The sequence below is a fragment of the Aethalodelphis obliquidens genome, unplaced genomic scaffold (genome assembly GCF_003676395.1).
Source record: "Aethalodelphis obliquidens isolate GAN/ISIS:26980383/991018 unplaced genomic scaffold, ASM367639v1 scaffold59, whole genome shotgun sequence".
NCBI classification, from domain to species: Eukaryota; Metazoa; Chordata; class Mammalia; order Artiodactyla; family Delphinidae; genus Aethalodelphis; species Aethalodelphis obliquidens.
In genome coordinates this window covers 1,026,362-1,045,176 of record NW_020838003.1, presented here as the reverse complement: position 1 = coordinate 1,045,176, position 18,815 = coordinate 1,026,362, and the positions used below count along the sequence as shown (strand labels likewise).

At 38.4% G+C, this 18,815-nt stretch overlaps 1 protein-coding gene across 1 annotated transcript in view; it reads left to right on the top strand.

Annotated features, from left to right (window-relative positions):
* The first annotated feature begins 285 nt into the window (after nucleotides 1-285).
* The window catches only part of GC (GC vitamin D binding protein), a 37,310-nt gene continuing 18,780 nt past the window's right edge, over nucleotides 286-18,815 (top strand). The window contains exons 1-4 of the mRNA XM_027087615.1: nucleotides 286-432; nucleotides 15,515-15,584; nucleotides 16,165-16,297; nucleotides 18,374-18,585. Of these exons, the coding sequence (XP_026943416.1) occupies nucleotides 375-432; nucleotides 15,515-15,584; nucleotides 16,165-16,297; nucleotides 18,374-18,585 (473 nt within the window). The 5' untranslated portion in view covers nucleotides 286-374. The remainder of the gene's footprint in view (nucleotides 433-15,514; nucleotides 15,585-16,164; nucleotides 16,298-18,373; nucleotides 18,586-18,815) is intronic.

Sequence of the window (18,815 nt, the reverse complement as noted above, 5' to 3'; positions counted from 1 at the left end):
AGACAGCACAGAAAGAGGGAGGGAAAATGTGCCCATAAATACATTAGATAAGCTTTAGCAAAAAGCAGAAGTGGGGGGAAAAAAATCTATATATACCCTGACTCTTTTGCAGTTTGACAAAGTTAATGATTAAAATCTCCTAGATTTTCCACTACTTTTTCCCCAGGTTGTCTATTTGCCTTGATTGATGATATTTTATCTCTTGTGGCCCAAGGATGACTGCCCTTCCTTCCATGTAGAGATTAATAATTGATTAGCTCACAGTCAGGAATCTTATTAGTAAAAGGGAATTGGTTACTTTTGGATGCCATTTTTTTTTTTTAACTGGGTAACATACAGGAGACAGGAGTGCTACAGGACTTGCCGGCAGAAAAATGAAGAGGATCCTGGTTTTCCTGCTTGCTGTAGCATTTGTGCATGCTCTAGAGAGAGGTAAGACTTACAGTGCTGTGACCATTTACAAGAACTCTCAACTAGCCTAATTTCGTTACCATTTTAAAAATTATACACAAGGTGAAAAACAGAAGAATCAGGGCATATGTTGGGGAGAGAGGGAGGAATCAAAGGGGGGTTAATCTGAGCTCAAATGTCACATAGAGTGTTCAATTAAAATAGCCAAGAAGTCACGATAAGAATTCCATGGAAGAAAGAAAAACTATATAATTTGTCACTTTCCCTGTTTTCTTGATAACCAAGATCTTAAAAAATGGTTCAAAATTAGAATTTTTTAATTTGTTAAAGGAGAATGCAAATGGAGGCTATGATCCATCACTGAGCTTTTTCAGACTTCAAATATTCATTGCCAGTGAGAGTACAATATACCATATCAATGATGAAGTCAACAGATTTCTTTGATCTTCTTCAAGGAATCCTCTATATGTAATATTTGAAAACGCATTATAGTTTCTAAAATATCTCACATAAAAGAATTCATTAGCTAAGAAGTACGACTATCAAGGTCTCTGAGCTATATTTTTCATTAAGTTCATTCATCACATGGTGTCTTCGTCTTTGAGCAATATACAACTTTATAAGTTCCCAAGCTGCGAAATTCATAATCAGTTCCAATTTACTTTCTGGCTGATTCTTTAATGCTTATAAAAGGAATCTGCATTCATCCGGCTTCAAAAAATTAAAATTTTCATGTAGTGCTTCCAGTTAACCGCTTTACCCAAGTCATATTAATAACATTTAACCAGTGGAATAAAATGCGTGTATCCCAGGAATTAACAGTTATTAATTATGACAAGAATAACCTTACTCCTGACCTTATTTTTTTTAAAAAAAACCCTCATTTTTGTCATTAAATTATTTTAAATTTTGTCTTATTCATGTCCCTTACAAGACCTCTGAATAGCCCAGATCCCAAGGAACCCTGAAAGCTTACTCCTTCACCCATGGTTTCCCTGAGGCAGATCTGAACCTGAAAAGTCCTCCTGAAGTAGGTTCAGATCTGGATTTTCAAAACACAGAAAGTCCAGTAATGGTTATGTCCTGGGATTATATGTGGATGCCATAATGTGCCATTTTGAACTACTGACTCAATAAATGTACATTGGCTTCACTTCAAAGAATTACAGTGCTTTGGAGAATAACAGTATTCTGCAACCTCTATTTCAACATCCTTTAGTATTCACTCAGCCTCTGATGAAACAGATGCTAAAAACTTCAAGTAAGCTCCCTTGAAGGTCTGAACTTCACAATGAACTCAATTACCTATGTTCCATAGGTCAGATCATGACTCCCGAGACATAAAGTACAATTACCTACATAATAAATGTCCAATATTTGGGGACAGTAGTCCTGACCCATCAGTCCTCTGTTCTGTAATACCTGAGCATAACCGAAATACCAAGTCAGTGTCTTATCTGGAAGCTAGGTGTGCTCACTCCTGGCAGGAAGTGTACAGATTGAAGGAGTTGAGAGGAACTTTGGATGCTGGAGGATTGGTTTGGGTTGCAGTTCTCTGCCTAGTTCTACAGAGCTGACCAATCACCCAAAGCATTTGTCTAGAACCTCTTTTCCAAGGTGTATTTCCTTCAAGACTCATTTCGGAAATATGTTTCTATGGACAAACATATTTAAGAAATAAGCCAGACATTAGTCTTTCTTGGTTTGTTCATAATCAATGTTTTTGGTGTCCTAAGAGTTCTGAGAAATCAAAACAAGATAATTTAACTTTATTCAAAACAATAAAGTTTCCCAAACGCATGGGCTCTTTCCTAAAATGCCTATATCCCATGGAAGCAGTTTTGGAAAACCTCAGTTCTAAAGTGGATATAATATGAATGTTAGCTCCAGTCAGGCTCATCCTCTTCTATCAAATGGCATTGGGGATTCAGTTCACAAACCCTTGGGTACATCTTGAGAGAGACGGGCTTACCAAATATGCCAAATCTAAATGATATTATAATATCCACTTTAGCTACCCTGTGAGAGGCAAGAAAGTTATGTTTGCCAACTGCCTCCACTTGGCTTCTTTACTCAAAACTGAAATGGATAAAGCACTAATCTAAATCATATCTTTCCCTCTTCCCAAGAAACAAGAAGGCTACACAATTACTACACAATTACCAAAGAAATAATGCTACAGGAAGCAAAGCACTGCTGTTTATAAGAGCTATTGGCAAGAACATTTTCCTTTTGCTTTAAGCATTTCATTCTCAGCATAATTTTATTAAACATGGTATCAAATAGCAAGAAGAAAGTCAATTCCCCTTGAGGTGGGGGGGAAGCTGTATTTCTCCTTCTCCCACTTACCTGTCGAAACAGCCCTAAGACAATATGTTTCATCCCAATCTTCCAAACCACCACTGAATCACTCTTTCTCTTTTCTACAAGTTGCCACCCCTTCATCAGGAGCCATGTGAAAAACAAAATTGCCCTCAGTTTGATTCAGGAACACAGCTGTACAGAATGCTAAAGAGAAGTAATTTAGAATAAGAAGATATTCTATTGATACTTTCCCAGATATGTCTGTATATGCTCTCTGCAAAATAAGCATAATTTTATGCTTATTTTAGTGCTTAGTCACCTCCTCAGGTGACTGAGGAGGCAACATAGGATTTGAGATCTACATGATGAAAAGAAGACAGCCATGCAAATATCTAGAAGTATATTTCAAGCTGACGAACTCTGGGGCAAATGTCCTGAGCTAGGAACAAATACGGCCTGATCCAAGTTCACAAAGCACCCAGAGTAAAAGCATTAAAGAGGCTTAGCTGAGAAGGGAAAGGAGGAAAGGAGGAAGAGCTGAAGTCAAAGAGGTAGCTAACTTCATCATCAAAAGCAATGTTAGGGCTTCCCTGGTGGCGCAGTGGTTGGGGGTCCGCCCGCCTATGCAGGGGACACGGGTTCGTGCCCCGGTCCGGGAAGATCCCACATGCCGCGGAGCGGCTAGGCCCGTGAGCCATGGCCACCGAGCCTGCGCGTCAGGAGCCTGTGGTCCACAGCGGGAGAGGACACAACAGTGAGAGGCCCCAACAGTGAGAGGCCCGCGTACCGCAAAAACAAACAAACAAAAAGCAATGTTAACCTAATAGCAAAATTATGCTTCATTGCTATGAGGTGCAATGCCAGTATGAATTCACCATCATATATGGGGTATGGGGATGAGTAAGCACACTTTAACAGGTCACAAGGTTGATCTATACAGAAAGAAGATGAAGAAATCCTTAAAAGGAACTGATTACCCTCCCCCTAGTATCTATGGTCACTTAACTTCTTTATTCTGCCCACTACTACCGTCCTCTCTATTTCCCCCCAGTTCACTCTGTTTCAGCCACACTGGCCTCCACTAGCTCCCACTCTCTGTATTCTGCACCCCAGGGATCTGCCTTAGCACCTCACTCATCTTAGAACATGGATCCCCTCTGTCTGCTCCAAGTTCACATACAGGGAAGACTTCCCTGACCAATCTACCTCAAATAGCACCTACTACTCCATTTTTCTCTATTCCCTTACCCTGTTTTTGTTGTTTTATTCTGCTTTTATTTTTTAGCACTCATCACCTTATTACCAGCTGTTCATTTGTTTATTGTAATGAAAGTAAGATGTAGAGTGTAAGCTCCGTGAAATCAAGGACTTTTTGTTCCTTGCTGGAATTCTCAGTTTTAGAACACTGCTTGCCATATATTATGTGTAGCAGTTTTTTGTGTGTAAAAATCACAAAACTAAGGTTATTAGAGTACCTACCTCATAAGGTAGTTTTGAGTATTTAAGAAAAATTAAATATCAACTAGGACACATAATATATATCCTGGAAGGAGTAAACTTTAAGTCTTTTGTTATTTTCATTATAAGTTTTATATATAGTCTCCACTGTGAAGCATTGGCACTAGATTTTATCCATTGAATAAAATAGCTAATAGTTTATTTACAATATGTTAACATGTTTAAAATCTTTCAGATAGATTTATTTCATCCTTTCAACACCATGATGAGCTCAGTACTATTATCCCCATTTTATAAATGGGGAAAACTGAGGAAGAGAGGGGTTAAGTAACTTATCCAAAGTAACTGAGCTAGTTAAGTGTCAGGATCAGAATTTTACATCAATTCACTGGGTTTACAGTCACTCAAAATCACTGCTTTGCTGCCTCTCATGAGACACATACCTGAAATACTTTCACTAATCTTAGAATAAGTGTAAGAGAGAGCCAATCATTGACACCAATTTAGGGGGAAGTAAGTGAAATTCATTCTGTCCACCACAGTCATCCACAGCTGATCCAAATCCCAGTTCATCCCTATTCCATGAAACTAGCTCTGTCTTCTAACTTCCTGTTTTCCTGGCACTATCGCCTCTAAATCATTTATGTTCAATCCTGTAGAGCACTGTTGGATTTTATTTTATACACTTTTGTTATCAGTATCCAATCATTTCTATATTCTATAAATTTCAGCCCTAAAATATGTCAGCCTTGTACCGAAACTCCTCAGTGGTCCTTTTGTCTGTCTCCTTTACCCCCTGCATAGATCTAGTTCTCAAAGCCTGGGAACACTGGCTCTTTTCTACTACATTTCCACTTTCTTATACTGTCCTTGTGCAGGCCCTTAACCTTCACCCAGCTATTGTAGTGGCTTCTCTAACAAAATCCCTACCTCCCATCCCTTCCCCAATCAATTCATGTTAAAACACAATGCAAAACCTGACATAACCTGGTAAGTAGAGTCCAAAAATGAAATACATAAAAATTAGGATCACTGTTGGGAAGGTAAATGAAATGCTAGGGGTGAACATGTATAGCTGACTGGTGGGATTCTAGCTATCAGACTGTCTGATACAAACCCACCCCAATTCTGGTCTCTGTTTGGAGTCATGTGACGGTGGGTACAACCTCAGGCTTAAATAGTAATGTGTACGTTAGGCAGAATGAGCATCCTCCAAAAATGTTGACATTCTAATGCCTGGAACGGGCTAAGAGGTTAGCTCACATCACAAAGGGGAATTAAGGTTTCAGACAGAATAAAGGTTGCTAGTCAGCAGACCTTAAAGTAGAAAAACAATGCTGGATTATCTGAGTGAGGCCAAAGTAATCAAAAGAAGGGAGCAAAACAGAATCAGTCAGAGGATGATGTCACTAAAGAGAAAAGGCACAAAGAGACACAAAGTTGCCAGCTTTGAAGATGGAGGAAGGAGGCCTTGAGCCTAGAATGCTAGGCTACCTCTAGAAGTTGGAGTAGACAAGGAAGTGGATTCTCCCCTAGAGCATCCAGAAAGAACACAATCCTGCTGACACCTTGATTTTAGCCCAGTGAGACCTGTGTCGGTCTACCCAGTAGAAATGTAAAGCAGTAAGTTTAAGCCACTGCATTTGTGGTAATGTGTTACAGTAGCAATAGAAACCTAATACTGTAGGTTTCTGGGTTCTGTGACAGGCTGGAACTTCCCCAAGGAAAGGATCATTGAGTGAAAACATCTCACTGTTGATAGACTATCATCTCATTGGTCAGATCCAGGGAGAATTGGCCAGGAGATAACTGGGGTACATGTTAACTCATTTCCATGCTTCCTGGGAGTTTTCTATTCTCTTCCATTTCCTTCTGACCAGAAAGTAATTTAGCCTACCATCTGAGAGAAGGACCGGAGCAAGCCACATGGGATCCTTATCACAAGGGCATATAGGTATCATCACTGGATTTTACTATAAGAAGAGGGGCTAACATTCATCGTGTTTTTACCACGTTAGGCAGGAGATGTGCTAGGCATTTTTACATAGACTAACATATTTCACAGAACAGCCTTAATAACAAGGTACTATTTTGCTTAGATCCCAAGATTACTCTTCCTTGAGTACAGCTCTGAGTTGGTCATTCCTCTCCATGAATGTATTTCAATAGATACCCCATTACCTTAAAAAATAAGTAAAACTTTGGTGATCAAGTTTTCTACTATTTAATTCCACTGCTTCAGTTTTATTGGATTACTCATTCTCCAGATATGACTGGAGATTTTCTAACTTCAGATATTTCTTCATGTTCTCTCCACTTAAAATTCCTCTCCAAATTCACTTATTCCTGTTAAAATCCTGCCCATCATTCATGGTCCACTTCAAGTAATAGTTCCTTTCATGAGGTTTTCTAAAAGCTCTCTTCCATTCCATGGGTTCATATGCTTTGTTTCAATCTCTTCCATGGCAATGATCACTACTGCTGCTATTGGTGTTGTATTCTTATTCTTATCTCTAATATCAGACCTCAGTTCCTTAAGTATTGGTGGCTTTCAAGTTTCTTGTATGTGCTTTATCATGTTATTTATTCTTATATTGTTTTAAAAACTAAGCCCTGTAATGCATTCTAAGTTTCCAATTCAGGATACCAAAGACACCACCCTCACTCATGCCAAAGGTGGGAGAGGGAAACTTGCTCCCTTATCTTCACCTCTGCAAAAGCATTTGTTGATGACAGGGTGCTCAACTTGTGAAGGAAAAGCGAGGTGGAATGAGATGTGTGGAGGAAGAATGCCTCCTCTGGGACTTTGGTGAGTGTAGCACCTATATGGGCTACCACCCGTGTTGAAACCAAAGGCATCAAATTTAAGTGAGTCTATGAGGCCATCCTCTATGGCAATTTTAGTATTGGGGCAACTGACCCATTGCCCCTGTATCTTCTACTGATTTTGAATTTTCAACATCTGAAATGTTCCACTGATGGCATCCTAAGAGATACAGTTAATTTCCTCTAGATAGTTAATCTATAGATGTCATGCAGAACTCTAGGTTTACTTTCTATTGACTTAAGCTCAAAACTGCACCCCTGCTTGCAAACATCAATATGAAACCAGATCAATGCTTTATTTAATAGTGATTTAAAATGTCAACGGAAATGAGACCCAAAAAGCCTGAAAAATGAAATAAAAGTAGTAATTTGAATACCACTTCTTCGTTGACAATGTTTCTAATGACATATCGGCAGTTTTCTTTAGTTCCAGTAATCAGGGCAACTTCCTAAACCAGCCCAACAATATTTAATTTCTCAACTAAAACCACTACTCTGAATATGTAGCCCACCTAGTTTGAACGAATACTACCAACCATATTCTTTAAGTTAAAAAAAAAAAACTCACTAATACACTGACCTTTTCTGACATAGATGAGTCTGTCAGTGCAGAATGGAAATAAAAATGTCAAAGGAATAAAATTTCAAAAATATAAACGCCCAACAGTTCTGAAAGCCCATGATTCTCCAGAATAGGAAAATAGCAACGTAAGACAGTTCCTAGCATCCTATATAAGCGTTTTTATTCAACACAACATATATAGGCTCCAACCATTGCTCCCGGTATACAAACAGCTTTTCTAGAGGACCAAACTCGTTTTAGAGAATGATTATAACAATAGTTAAAGCATTCAAAATACCCTTTTTTAGTAAAGTTTGTACCATAACAATGAGTATCATATTGTCTATCCTCACTAGATTAAAAGTTCCATAAGGGCAAGGATGTGTCGATTTTGCTCTTTATTGTATATTCAATACTGAACCCAATGCCTGGCACAGAGTAAGTCTTCAAGACATGTCCGTTGCATGTATGAATGAGTATCGTCAGCTGTGTTGGGAGAGGAGAGATGCATGAAGCAGTAAAGATTTCCCGAAAGTAAACCAAATGTTTTCAAAAGTCCAGAGTTAGGCACAACTTACCAAAATGTTTCACAATACAGACAGAAAAGGGACATGCTATTGCAAAAAGCAACAATTCTGTTAACGACATTTGTAAACATTGAGTGTTTAGGGGTCACAATGTGAAAATGATTTCGCCAGTGTCACTAGGATTATGCCAATATTTACTAGTGCCATATCAAAGTCCAGATTGCCCTCTTCATAACCACATGGCACATTAAAGAACAGAGTAAGTCATTTACAATTCATTTGATATAGGATTTAATTATATAAATGAAAGTGAGCTCAATTGGTGTGAAAACATTAAGCAATACTCCATGGAATAGGGAATTGATTTAGAACAATCTCATGGCAAATTAGGTTCAGTATTTGTTACGTTTGGAAGAGAAAGTGATTAACATACTCGCTTAACCAGTTCAGCTCCAGGTCTTCTCTTTGAATAAATGAATAGATGAATTTTTTTTAATCAGAAATATTTCAAGTAATCCACCTGAAAAATACATGGTGCAATGGCTTCCTCTATAGGTTACTTTTGTAAGAGCAGTTTTACCCTCATATTTTAATTCTGAATTTCTTCAACGCCTATTTGGGCTTTTTCCCTTGCTTCTGTTTTGCCCGAGACTGAATATTCCAGCAAAAATGGTTCCAAAACCATTTTAAGTCTTGTGTAGTTGATCTAGTTTCCCAGTTTTCTGTCATTGCATTCTAACTAAAGCAGTACATAACACCCATGGATTCCAATGTGTTTCTGTGCAATCTCAGTTGTTTAAATAGCTTTAATTAAATCAGGAGATAAACTGTAGTTTCCACTTATACTATATTCACATGCACTCACGTTCTCAGCACACTGAATGAAACTCTACTTTCTTAATGAAGTGAGAAATCTGGAAAGTTAGAAACAAAATATTTTTTTAAATGTTCAGAGGTGCCCCCCTCGAATGCAGGCTCTCATTTTGCATGGTGACAATAAAACAAAAGTGACCTCTGCAGTTTTATAGGGAGAGTTTATTAAGCAAAGTTATTTCCTTTGCATTAAGAACAAAGGAGTTCTTATTTGAGTATTTTTTGTAGCTTGAAAACATAAGCTTTGGGAGAAAAAAGATTCTGTATAATTTCTTACTGTTTCTAAAAGGGGTGATTTTCTAAGCTTTTAGAAGTGATCTCAAAGATCATGAGGATACGACTGTGTACTAAATTCAGGAATCTAATACATACCATTATTTAAACTCCATTTGAATATTTTAAGGACAAAACAAACTCACTTCAAAAAGCTGTTCAGGGCTTCCCTGGTGGCGCAGTGGTTGAGAGTCCGCCTGCCAATGCAGGGGACACGGGTTCGTGCCCCGGTCCGGGAAGATCCCACATGCCGCGGAGCGGCTGGGTCCGTGAGCCATGGCCGCTGAGCCTGCGCTCCGCAACGGGAGAGGCCACAGCAGTGAGAGGCCCGCGTACCGCAAAAAAAAAAAAAAAAAAAAAAAGCTGTTCATCATTTCAGTTATTAATTAGCCGCAGTTATAAAGTTCTCTCACACTGAACTAAAATCTACTGCCAGCCATTGTCCCCAATTCTACCCAGGAGCAATATAAAACTCCACTGACATCCTGATACTACATCTTCTCATTACAGGAAGACAGCTCTACCCTAAATTTTTTCCCTGTGCCCTAATCTTCAGTCCCACTGAATACCATTAATGATTAACAGAAAATTTCTGCCTTATTTTGACCTTCTGAAACTGTGACAATATCCAACCTTGTAAACAAGTCAATAAATTACAGAAAATGTACTAGATATGAAGGTTCTCAGTCAATAGAGTATAAAAAGCCACTATCAATCCTACTGTCTTGTCCTAGTTTCCAAGATAATGTGCGATTTGATCATGCAGGTTTATCCGCCTTCTTTGTGATTTTGATGGTATTTGAGTTGGTCCCTTATTAGAAAATGCCACTTAAAAAGGTCTTTGTCCCTCAATTCTGACTTCTCACCTTAGTTATATGCATTGAACAGTCCACCTGAAAGACATAGGGTACAACAGCTTCCTCTACAGGCAATTTTCATTGAAATCAGGCATTTTTAACATGAATTCTAACAAATCCCAAAGAGAATCTTTTTATTTTTTTAATTTTTTTTGGCTGTGTTGGGTCTTCTTTGCTGCACGCAGACTTTCTCTAGTTGCAGGAGGCTACGCTTCATTGCGGTGTGCGGGTTTCTCACTGTGGTGGCTTCTCTTGCTGCGGAGCACGGACTCTAGGCATGTGGGCTTCAGTAGTTGTGGCTCATGGGCACTCAAGAGCGCAGGCTCAGTAGTTGTGGCGCACAGGCTTTGTTGCTCCATGGCATGTGGGATCTTCCCGGGCCAGGGATCAAACCCATGTCCCCTGCACTGGCAGGTGGATTCTTAACCACTGCGCCACAAGGGAAGTCCCGAGAATCTTTTTAAAAGGAAAAAAAAAACCAAAACAAAATCTTCCCCAGGCAGTATCCAGCCACTACCACCTCCACTCCAAACCATAAAACAAGAATTTCTACATACAAGCAATATCATATGACATAAAATAGACGACTAATAAAGACCTACTGTATAGCACAGGAAACTCTACTCAGTACTCTGTAATGGCCTATATGGGAAAAGAATCTTAAAAAGAGTGGATATACGTATAACAGAATCACTTTGCTGTACACCTGAAACACAATATTTTAAATCAACTATACTCCAATTAAAAAAAAAAGAATTCCTACTCTGCCTTATGTATATTCATTCATCCATGGAGCTGAGGTGAGCACATTTAGGGGGTAAAATGCATACCAGTAATTGCCATCATATCATCCAAGATGGATTTCCCAATATTTAAATCCAGGAGGATAAGTTACTAAATGTTAAAACCATTTAGAACAGGAACGGGGCCATTTCTATACTTCTTACATTTTTTTGGAAAGATATAGCATCAAAATGTTGGCAAATTTCCTAGACTTTCTTGCATAAATGATGAATCGGGGAAGAAAAACACTGGCTGCCTTCCATGCGTCCACCTGTTGTATATGTAACAGGTGTGTTGAACAAGTGGGTCTCACCATCAATAAAGAACTCATCCCCTGTGCAAACTAGCTCTTCCCAACCACCCGAATGGACTTAAGAGTAGGTTCTATGATTTTTCTGATCACTCATATAAGGTCCTCTGGTCCTTTTGAACATCAAAATAACCACCTGTTAACAGCCATGGGACTGTCTGGTTAAAGTCAAAAATTTGTAAATTCATTTAAAATTGAAGCTACTCCCCCAGGTCAGGCATGTTTCAGTCCTACTGCCTTTAGTGGCAAAGGGAGGCATACACTTTCCTCTGCCTGTTCTCTTCTCCTTCCTGCTACTCTCTAGGCTGCTTTTAGTTCCTCCAGGGTTAACACAGGGAAAAGAAAAGCTAGTAGGAAAGGTAAGCAGCAGCAAACACTCATTCAAATGGGCAGCTTGGTGAGATAGTGGTGTTTTCTCTGGTTACAGGAGATGTTCAGAGTTGATATTTTCTCTTCATGGGTTCTTTGGAGATCTCTTTCCCCATCATCCCTGGGGATCTCTCCATCCAGCTGGCACCTTAAGACCTCCCTTTGATTTTCAAGTTATCTGCATCTGCACAGAGGCGTCCTACTTTTGGTAGCCTGCTGCCTTCTAGATAAATGTCTCCCTACCTTAAAAAAAAAAAAAAGATAGGATGATTCCAGGACAGTTTGTTCTCCTGCTCGATCTATATCAGGTACACAGGCCACAGCAGAACTTCCCACTCACAACCCTCTCCTTTGTTGCCTCAGGCCACTTAACCAGCCTTTCTAACCTCGTAGATTTCTCCAGTCTGAACCAGACACCTGTCCGTTGTACCCCACCTTCCAAGGGTCACCTATCAAGGTCTGAGTGTTTTCTTTGAAGCCCTTCTTACTTTGCTTGAAGTAAGGAGATGCACTCTCACACCACTCTCCCAAACCCACCACATTGACAACTTTCTCCAAAACTTATTTTGCCTAATTTCCATCTTTTTCCTCAGCTGAATTCCTAAGCTTCCTTTAGAGAGTCTGGAGGTGGGTAATGAAGCAAGGGAGGCAACACCAGTGCTCACACCCCCCTTTTAAAGGCTCGCATTACTGGGCCTAGCTCTTCACTTCGGAAGGTAGATATATTCTCCATTTATTTTTTGTTCTTGGTTCTTTTGAGGCCTTGGGTGAAACTGAGGCAAAGAAAGGAAGGAGGAATAAAAAGCTTTATTTATTTGAGCATTATTATAAAGATGGGACCTAAGAATGATTGCTATATCAGTAGGTTCTGACTCACTAGTTGGCATACATATTTTGACTTACGTGCTTTCAGTATTAGTTCATTCTTTTTTTAAATTTATTGAAATATAGTTAACATACAATATTATGTTAGTTTCAGGTGTAGTACATAGTGATTTGACATTTGCATACATTATGAAATGATCACCACAGTAAGTCTAATAATCGTCTGCCCCCAAAGTTATGAAATATTATTGACCATATTCCTTATGCTGTATATTACATCCTCATGGCTTATTTTATAACTGAAGGCCTCTATCTCTTAATCTCTTTCACCAATTTTACCCACACCCCCAGTACCAGCAAGGAACCACCCATTTGTATCTGAGTTTGTTTTCATTTTGTTTATTTTTAATTTTTTTGATATAGACCATATTTTTTTAATTTTTAAATTGTATTTATTTTTTATACAGCAGGTTCTTATTAGTTGTCTATTTCATAAATATTAGGGTACACATGTCAATCCCAATCTCCCAATTCATCACACCACCACCCCCCTACACTTTCCCCCCTTGGTGTCCATACGTTTGTTCTCTACATCTGTGTCTCTATTTCTGCCCTGCAAACCGGTTCATCTGTACCATTTTTCTAGGTTCCACATATATGTGTTAATATACAATATTTGTTTTTCTCTTTCTGACTTACTTCACTCTGTATGACAGACTCTAGGTCCATCCACATCTCTACAAATAACTCAATTTCTTTTCTTTTTATGGCTGAGTAATATTCCACTGTATATATGTACCACAACTTCTTTATCCATTCATCTCTCGATGGGCACTTAGGTTGCTTCCATGACCTAGCTATTGTAAATACTGCTGCAATGAACATTGGTGTGCATGTGTCTTTTTGAATTATGGTTTTCTCGGCGTATATGCCCATTAGTGGGATTGCTGGGTCATACGGTAATTCTATTTTTAGTTTTTTAAGGAAACTCCATACTGTTCTCTATAGTGGCTGTATCAATTTACATTCCCACCAACAGTGCAAGAGGGTTCCCTTTTCTCCACACCCTCTCCAGCATTTGTTGTTTGTACATATTCTGATGATGCCCATTCTAACTGGTGTGAGATGATACCTCACTGTAGTTTTGATTTGTATTTCTCTGATAGTGATGTTGAGCAGCTTTTCATGTGCTTCTTGGCCATCTGTATGTCTTCTTTGGAGAAATGTCTATTTAGGTCTTCTGCCCATTTTTGGATCAGGTTGTTTGTTTTTTAATATTGAGCTGCGTAAGCTGTTTTTGGATGGAATGTCCTATAAATATCAATTAACTCTATCCAGTCTATTGTGTCATTTAAAGCTTGTGTTTCCTTATTAATTTTCTGTCTGGATGATCTGTCCATTGTAGTAAGTGAGGTGGTAAAAGTCCCCCATTAATACTGTGTTACTGTCAGTTCCCTTTTATAGCTGTTAGCAGTTGCCTTATGTATTGAGGTGCTCCTATGTTGGGTGATATATTTATAATTCTTATATCTTCTTGGATTGATCCATTGATCATTATGTAGTGTCCTTCCTTGTCTCTTGTAATAGTCTTTATTTTAAAGCCTATTTTATCTGATATGAGTATTGCTACTCCAGCTTTCTTTTGATTTCCACTTGCATGGAATGTCTTTTTCCATCCCCTCACTTTTAGTCTGTATGTGTCCCTAGGTATGAAGTGGTTCTCTTGTAGACAGCACCTATATGGGTCTTGTTTTTGTATCCATTCAGCAAGCCTGTGTCTTTTGGTTGGAGCATTTAATCCTTTCACATTTAAGGTAATTATCAATATGTATGTTCCTATTACCCTTTTCTTAATTGTTATGGGTTTGTTTTTGTAGGTCCTTTTCTTCTCTTGTGTTTCCCACTTAGAGAAGTTCCTTTAGCATTCGTTGTAGTGCTGGTTTGGTGGTGTTGAATTCTCTTAACTTTTGCTTGTGTGTAAAACTTTTGATTTCTCTGTCAAATTTGAATGAGATCCTTGCTGGATATTACATCCAGCAAGGTTGTAGGTTCTTCCCTTTCATCACTTTAAACATACCATGCCACTCCCTTCTGGCTTGTAGATTTTCTGCTGAGAAATCAGCTGTTAACCTTATGGGAGTTCCCTTGTATGTTGTCATATTTCCCTTGTTGCTTTCAACAATTTTTATTAATTTGATTACTCTGTGTCTCGGCATGTTTCTCCTTGGGTTTATCCTGCCTGGGACTCTCTGCGCTACCTGGACTTGGGTGGCTATTTCCTTTCCCATGTTAGGGAAGTTTTCAACTATAATCTCTTCATATGTTTTCTTGGGTCCTTTCTCTCTCTCATCTCCTTCTGGGACCCCTATAATGTTAATGTTGGTGCATTAAATATTGTCCCAGAGGTCTGTGAGACTGTCCTCAATTTTTTTCATTCTTTTTTCTTTATTCTGCTCTGCAGTAATTATTTCCACTATTTTACCTTCCAGGTCACTTATCCATTCTTCTGCCTCAGTTATTCTGCTATTGATTCCTTCTAGTGTATTTTTCATTTCAGTTATTGTTCATCTCTGTTTGTTCTCTAATTCTTCTAGGTGTTTGTTCCTTAATTCTTCTAGGTCTTTGTTAAACATTTCTTGCACCTTCTCGATCTTTGCCTCCATTCTTTTCCCGAGGTCCTGGATCATCTTCACTGTCATTATTCTGAATTCTTTTTCTGGAAGGTTGCCTATCTCTACTTCATTTAGTTGTTTTTTCTGGGGTTTTATCTTGTTCATTCATCTGGTACAAAGTCTTCTGCCTTTCATTTTGTCTATCTTTCTGTGAATGTGGTTTTCCTTCCACAGGCTGCAGAATTGTAGTTCTTCTTGCTTCTGTTGTCTGCCCTCTATAGTTAATTCTTTTTCTTATTTTATTTCTTTAATTTTCATTAAAGTTTATAGCATGCCATCAAATTTTGATCCATTGTGATAAAACAGAAAGGCACCAAAAAGTGTAACTGCATATAGGTATTGAGAAAAATGCTACTTTCACCACTGATGAGTCATGTGGAAGATCCCTTTGTATATATATATTTAATGCAACATTCATTTAAAAGGAAAAAGATACTTTTTAAATATATATTTCTGGTTCCTAGGTCGAGATTATGAGAAAGATAAAGTCTGCAAGGAACTCGCCAGCCTGGGAAAAGATGACTTCACATCTTTGTAAGTATGAGGTACTCGCTCACTCTCCTAGTTACCTGATCTTGAATGAAGCTAAGTGTGAGGTATCTTCAGTTCTGTGTCAGGGACTGAACTGATCTCCATTAAGATTAAGAGGATAGAGCCCCAGGGTCAAAGTGGGCAGAGATGTCAGGCAAATGGAGGACATCCAAAGATTCCAGCTGAACTATTGTTAATATGGTCTAAGAATTTGTTACAAGTATACTAATGAGTTGCGAAAACAAGTAAGCATAGTTTTCTAAGGTGAATTAAAAGGCAAATAGTACCTGATATGACGCTGGCAAACAAAGGCAGCAAGGTAAAGGAAATGTTCATTTGGGGAGGCTTGAGAGAGGAAAGAACATGAGGCTGGTTTGATGGAACTCCCAAACCCAAGTTCTACTGTTACAAGATGCATCTTTGTTTCAGATAAACTTATTTTTAAAGCCAATGTCATATTTTCATTAGTCAAGAACATGGGTGCAATATTCCACTAAAAAATTGAATAGATTTCATATTAAAATATGTGCAAATGTGAAAACTTTAAAAAATTCTGCATACATTGACTTCCATTTCTCCTCAGGTCAATGGTCCTATACAGCAGAAAATTTCCCAGTGCTACCTTTGAACAGATCAGTCATCTTGTGAATGAAGTTGTCTCCTTGACAGAAGCCTGCTGTGCTGAGGGGGCCGACCCTGACTGTTATGACAACAGGGTAGGATTGTGTGGTTGGCCATGTCTATGCTGGCCCATAGAAGGGGGTCAAGACAGGCCTTTACATCGTATCTTGGGGAAATTTTAGACAGCAACCCACCTACTCCAAGTTTGAGGGAGATACGAAGTCTATTATCCTAGAGTCCAAATTTATTCTGGTATAGTGAACCAATTCTGCCCATTAGTCCTACAAGGTTCAAATGAGAAAACTGGGGTATGTATTATTAATTCATGGACCTCTTGAAATAATTCGAATATATTCTGTGTATCTTAGAAGCCTACCAATACCCATCCCTTTATCATGCCAAGACTGGTACCAAGTGCCCTGGAAAAACTTAGTGTTGGTTTCAAGTTATTTGGGGGTTCAAAAATTGCCCTGTATATACACACACAGTTCTGCATTTTCTACCTTAGATATACATGCAGAAATTAAAAATGCTGAAATGACAGTTTTCAAAATATAGACAACAGCTGAAAAATGTGAAACTACAGGTGTTTCTAGCAATTTACTGATACTGTCATCCGGAAGAATAAAAATGACATTTAGCTGCATCTTGATAAAGGCCTCTACAGACAAATGTCTCATTGCTCAAGACTTCAACAGTTAGCCAACAGACACAATGCTCCAAAGATCTAATTAGAATATATTCTATGACTCTTACCTATTAATTTCTTTACCTGGACCTTATCTACATCCTAAGAACTTTATCGTTTTCTCCCACCAACAACTCCACAAATAGTATGTCATTTCAACACAACCTTCTGCACTATCTTAAAATAAACAAGCAAACTACCAACTACAATCAAAAAAACAGAACACATTTTTATTTCCATTTTGTTTTACATATTTGCTAACCCATCCCTCGACCAGAAATGTTTGGTCATAACCCATCCAAGACTGTTAGAGACAGATCATAAGAACAGAGATAGCATTGACATTTTTTGGATAACACCATTTTCCTGCTTTACAAAGCAATTTTTTTTTCTACAAATATGTTACTTTCTTTGTAAACTTTGTTTTTTTATTTGAAAGGAGGTAATAAAAAAGGAAAAATAGGAAAGTTGCCAGGGAAAGAAATGGGAAAAGATTCACTGTTTACTTTTGGTTTACATAAATGATTCATCATTTATGCTTTGCTTTCCTTCATCGATAGGAAAGATCTTTAGAAGTTTTATCTTCAAAAGATATCTTATAAAATAACTGTAAAGATGTCAAAATCATTTTCCCATGTAAATCCCCAATTTTTTCCATGGACTTATTTCTATTTCCATGGGACTATTTCTATTCTACATTTTTATTCCAGGTATCAAATTCTTTCCAAAAAGAACATTTTGTTGCTACAACTGCTTTGCTGGTACTCTTACCATGGGCTTAGTCCGCCCACACGTATCTATGTACCACTGTTGAGGCAGTAAATTAAGTTGTACCAGTGCTTCAACCCATGATGCATAGGAGAATAAACTTTGGGACTTTGGGGAAAAAACAGGCCCTCAGGCCTCATCTTTGACCTACTGATCAGAATTTCTGTGTTATGCAGCCCAGGTATTTCTTTTTTGGCATTTCTTATTTTTATACACTGATGCAAAAGCAGGCTAAAGAACCATTGAGTAGGAGAATGCAAATCAATGTTGAAGACGAAAGCAGTCAAGGATTAAGAGCCTGTTCATTTAACAAAGGGAGGAGAGGAGGGAAGAGGGAGGTCCCCATTCTTAACGGTATTTAGAACAGAATACAGATGGGAGATCACATCAGAATCAATGGAGCTTTTTCAAATGACCTCCCTCATCCTTAGAGATGTTAATATCCCTGTGGATAAACACTGTACTAGAGGATCAAACCTCTAACAGCTGCAATCATATACAGTTAACTTGTTAATGAAGGTTCTCTTTTGGTCCTACTCTGAGTCTTAACATAAGACCCTGTACTAGCCTGTAACTAGAATAATGCAGCTTGTCATGGCCAGTTTGTTACTAAGGAGAATTTTAAAATTTAAGACTAAGATGTTATACTAAATGGAGAACTATAAGTCTGGAAACTTGCCACATATGTGAGTTTACTTTTCTTTTCTCATTCTAGACTTCAGCATTGTCTGCTAAGTCCTGTGAAAGTGACTCTCCATTCCCAGTGCACCCAGGAACTCCCGAGTGCTGCACCAAAGAGGGCCTTGAAAAGAAACTCTGTATGGCTGCCCTGAAGCACCAGCCACAAGAATTTCCTACCTATGTAGAGCCAACAAATGATGAGATCTGTGAGGCATTCAGGAAAGATCCCAAGGGGTTTGCTGATCAGTAAGCTGCTTTCATCATATGTAAAACTTCAGGGCATAAAATAACATACATGTCTAATCTAACCCACTATTCTATATAAACACCTCTTATACCGCAACCCGGACAATTACCAATAACGAAAACTTGACTGTCACCCACAACATCCCATCTCTGTCAGTGCCTATTACAAATAGCTTTCTCAGATGGAGATGAAGTCAACTTTCCCAAACGTCCACCCTCTCTCATCCTAG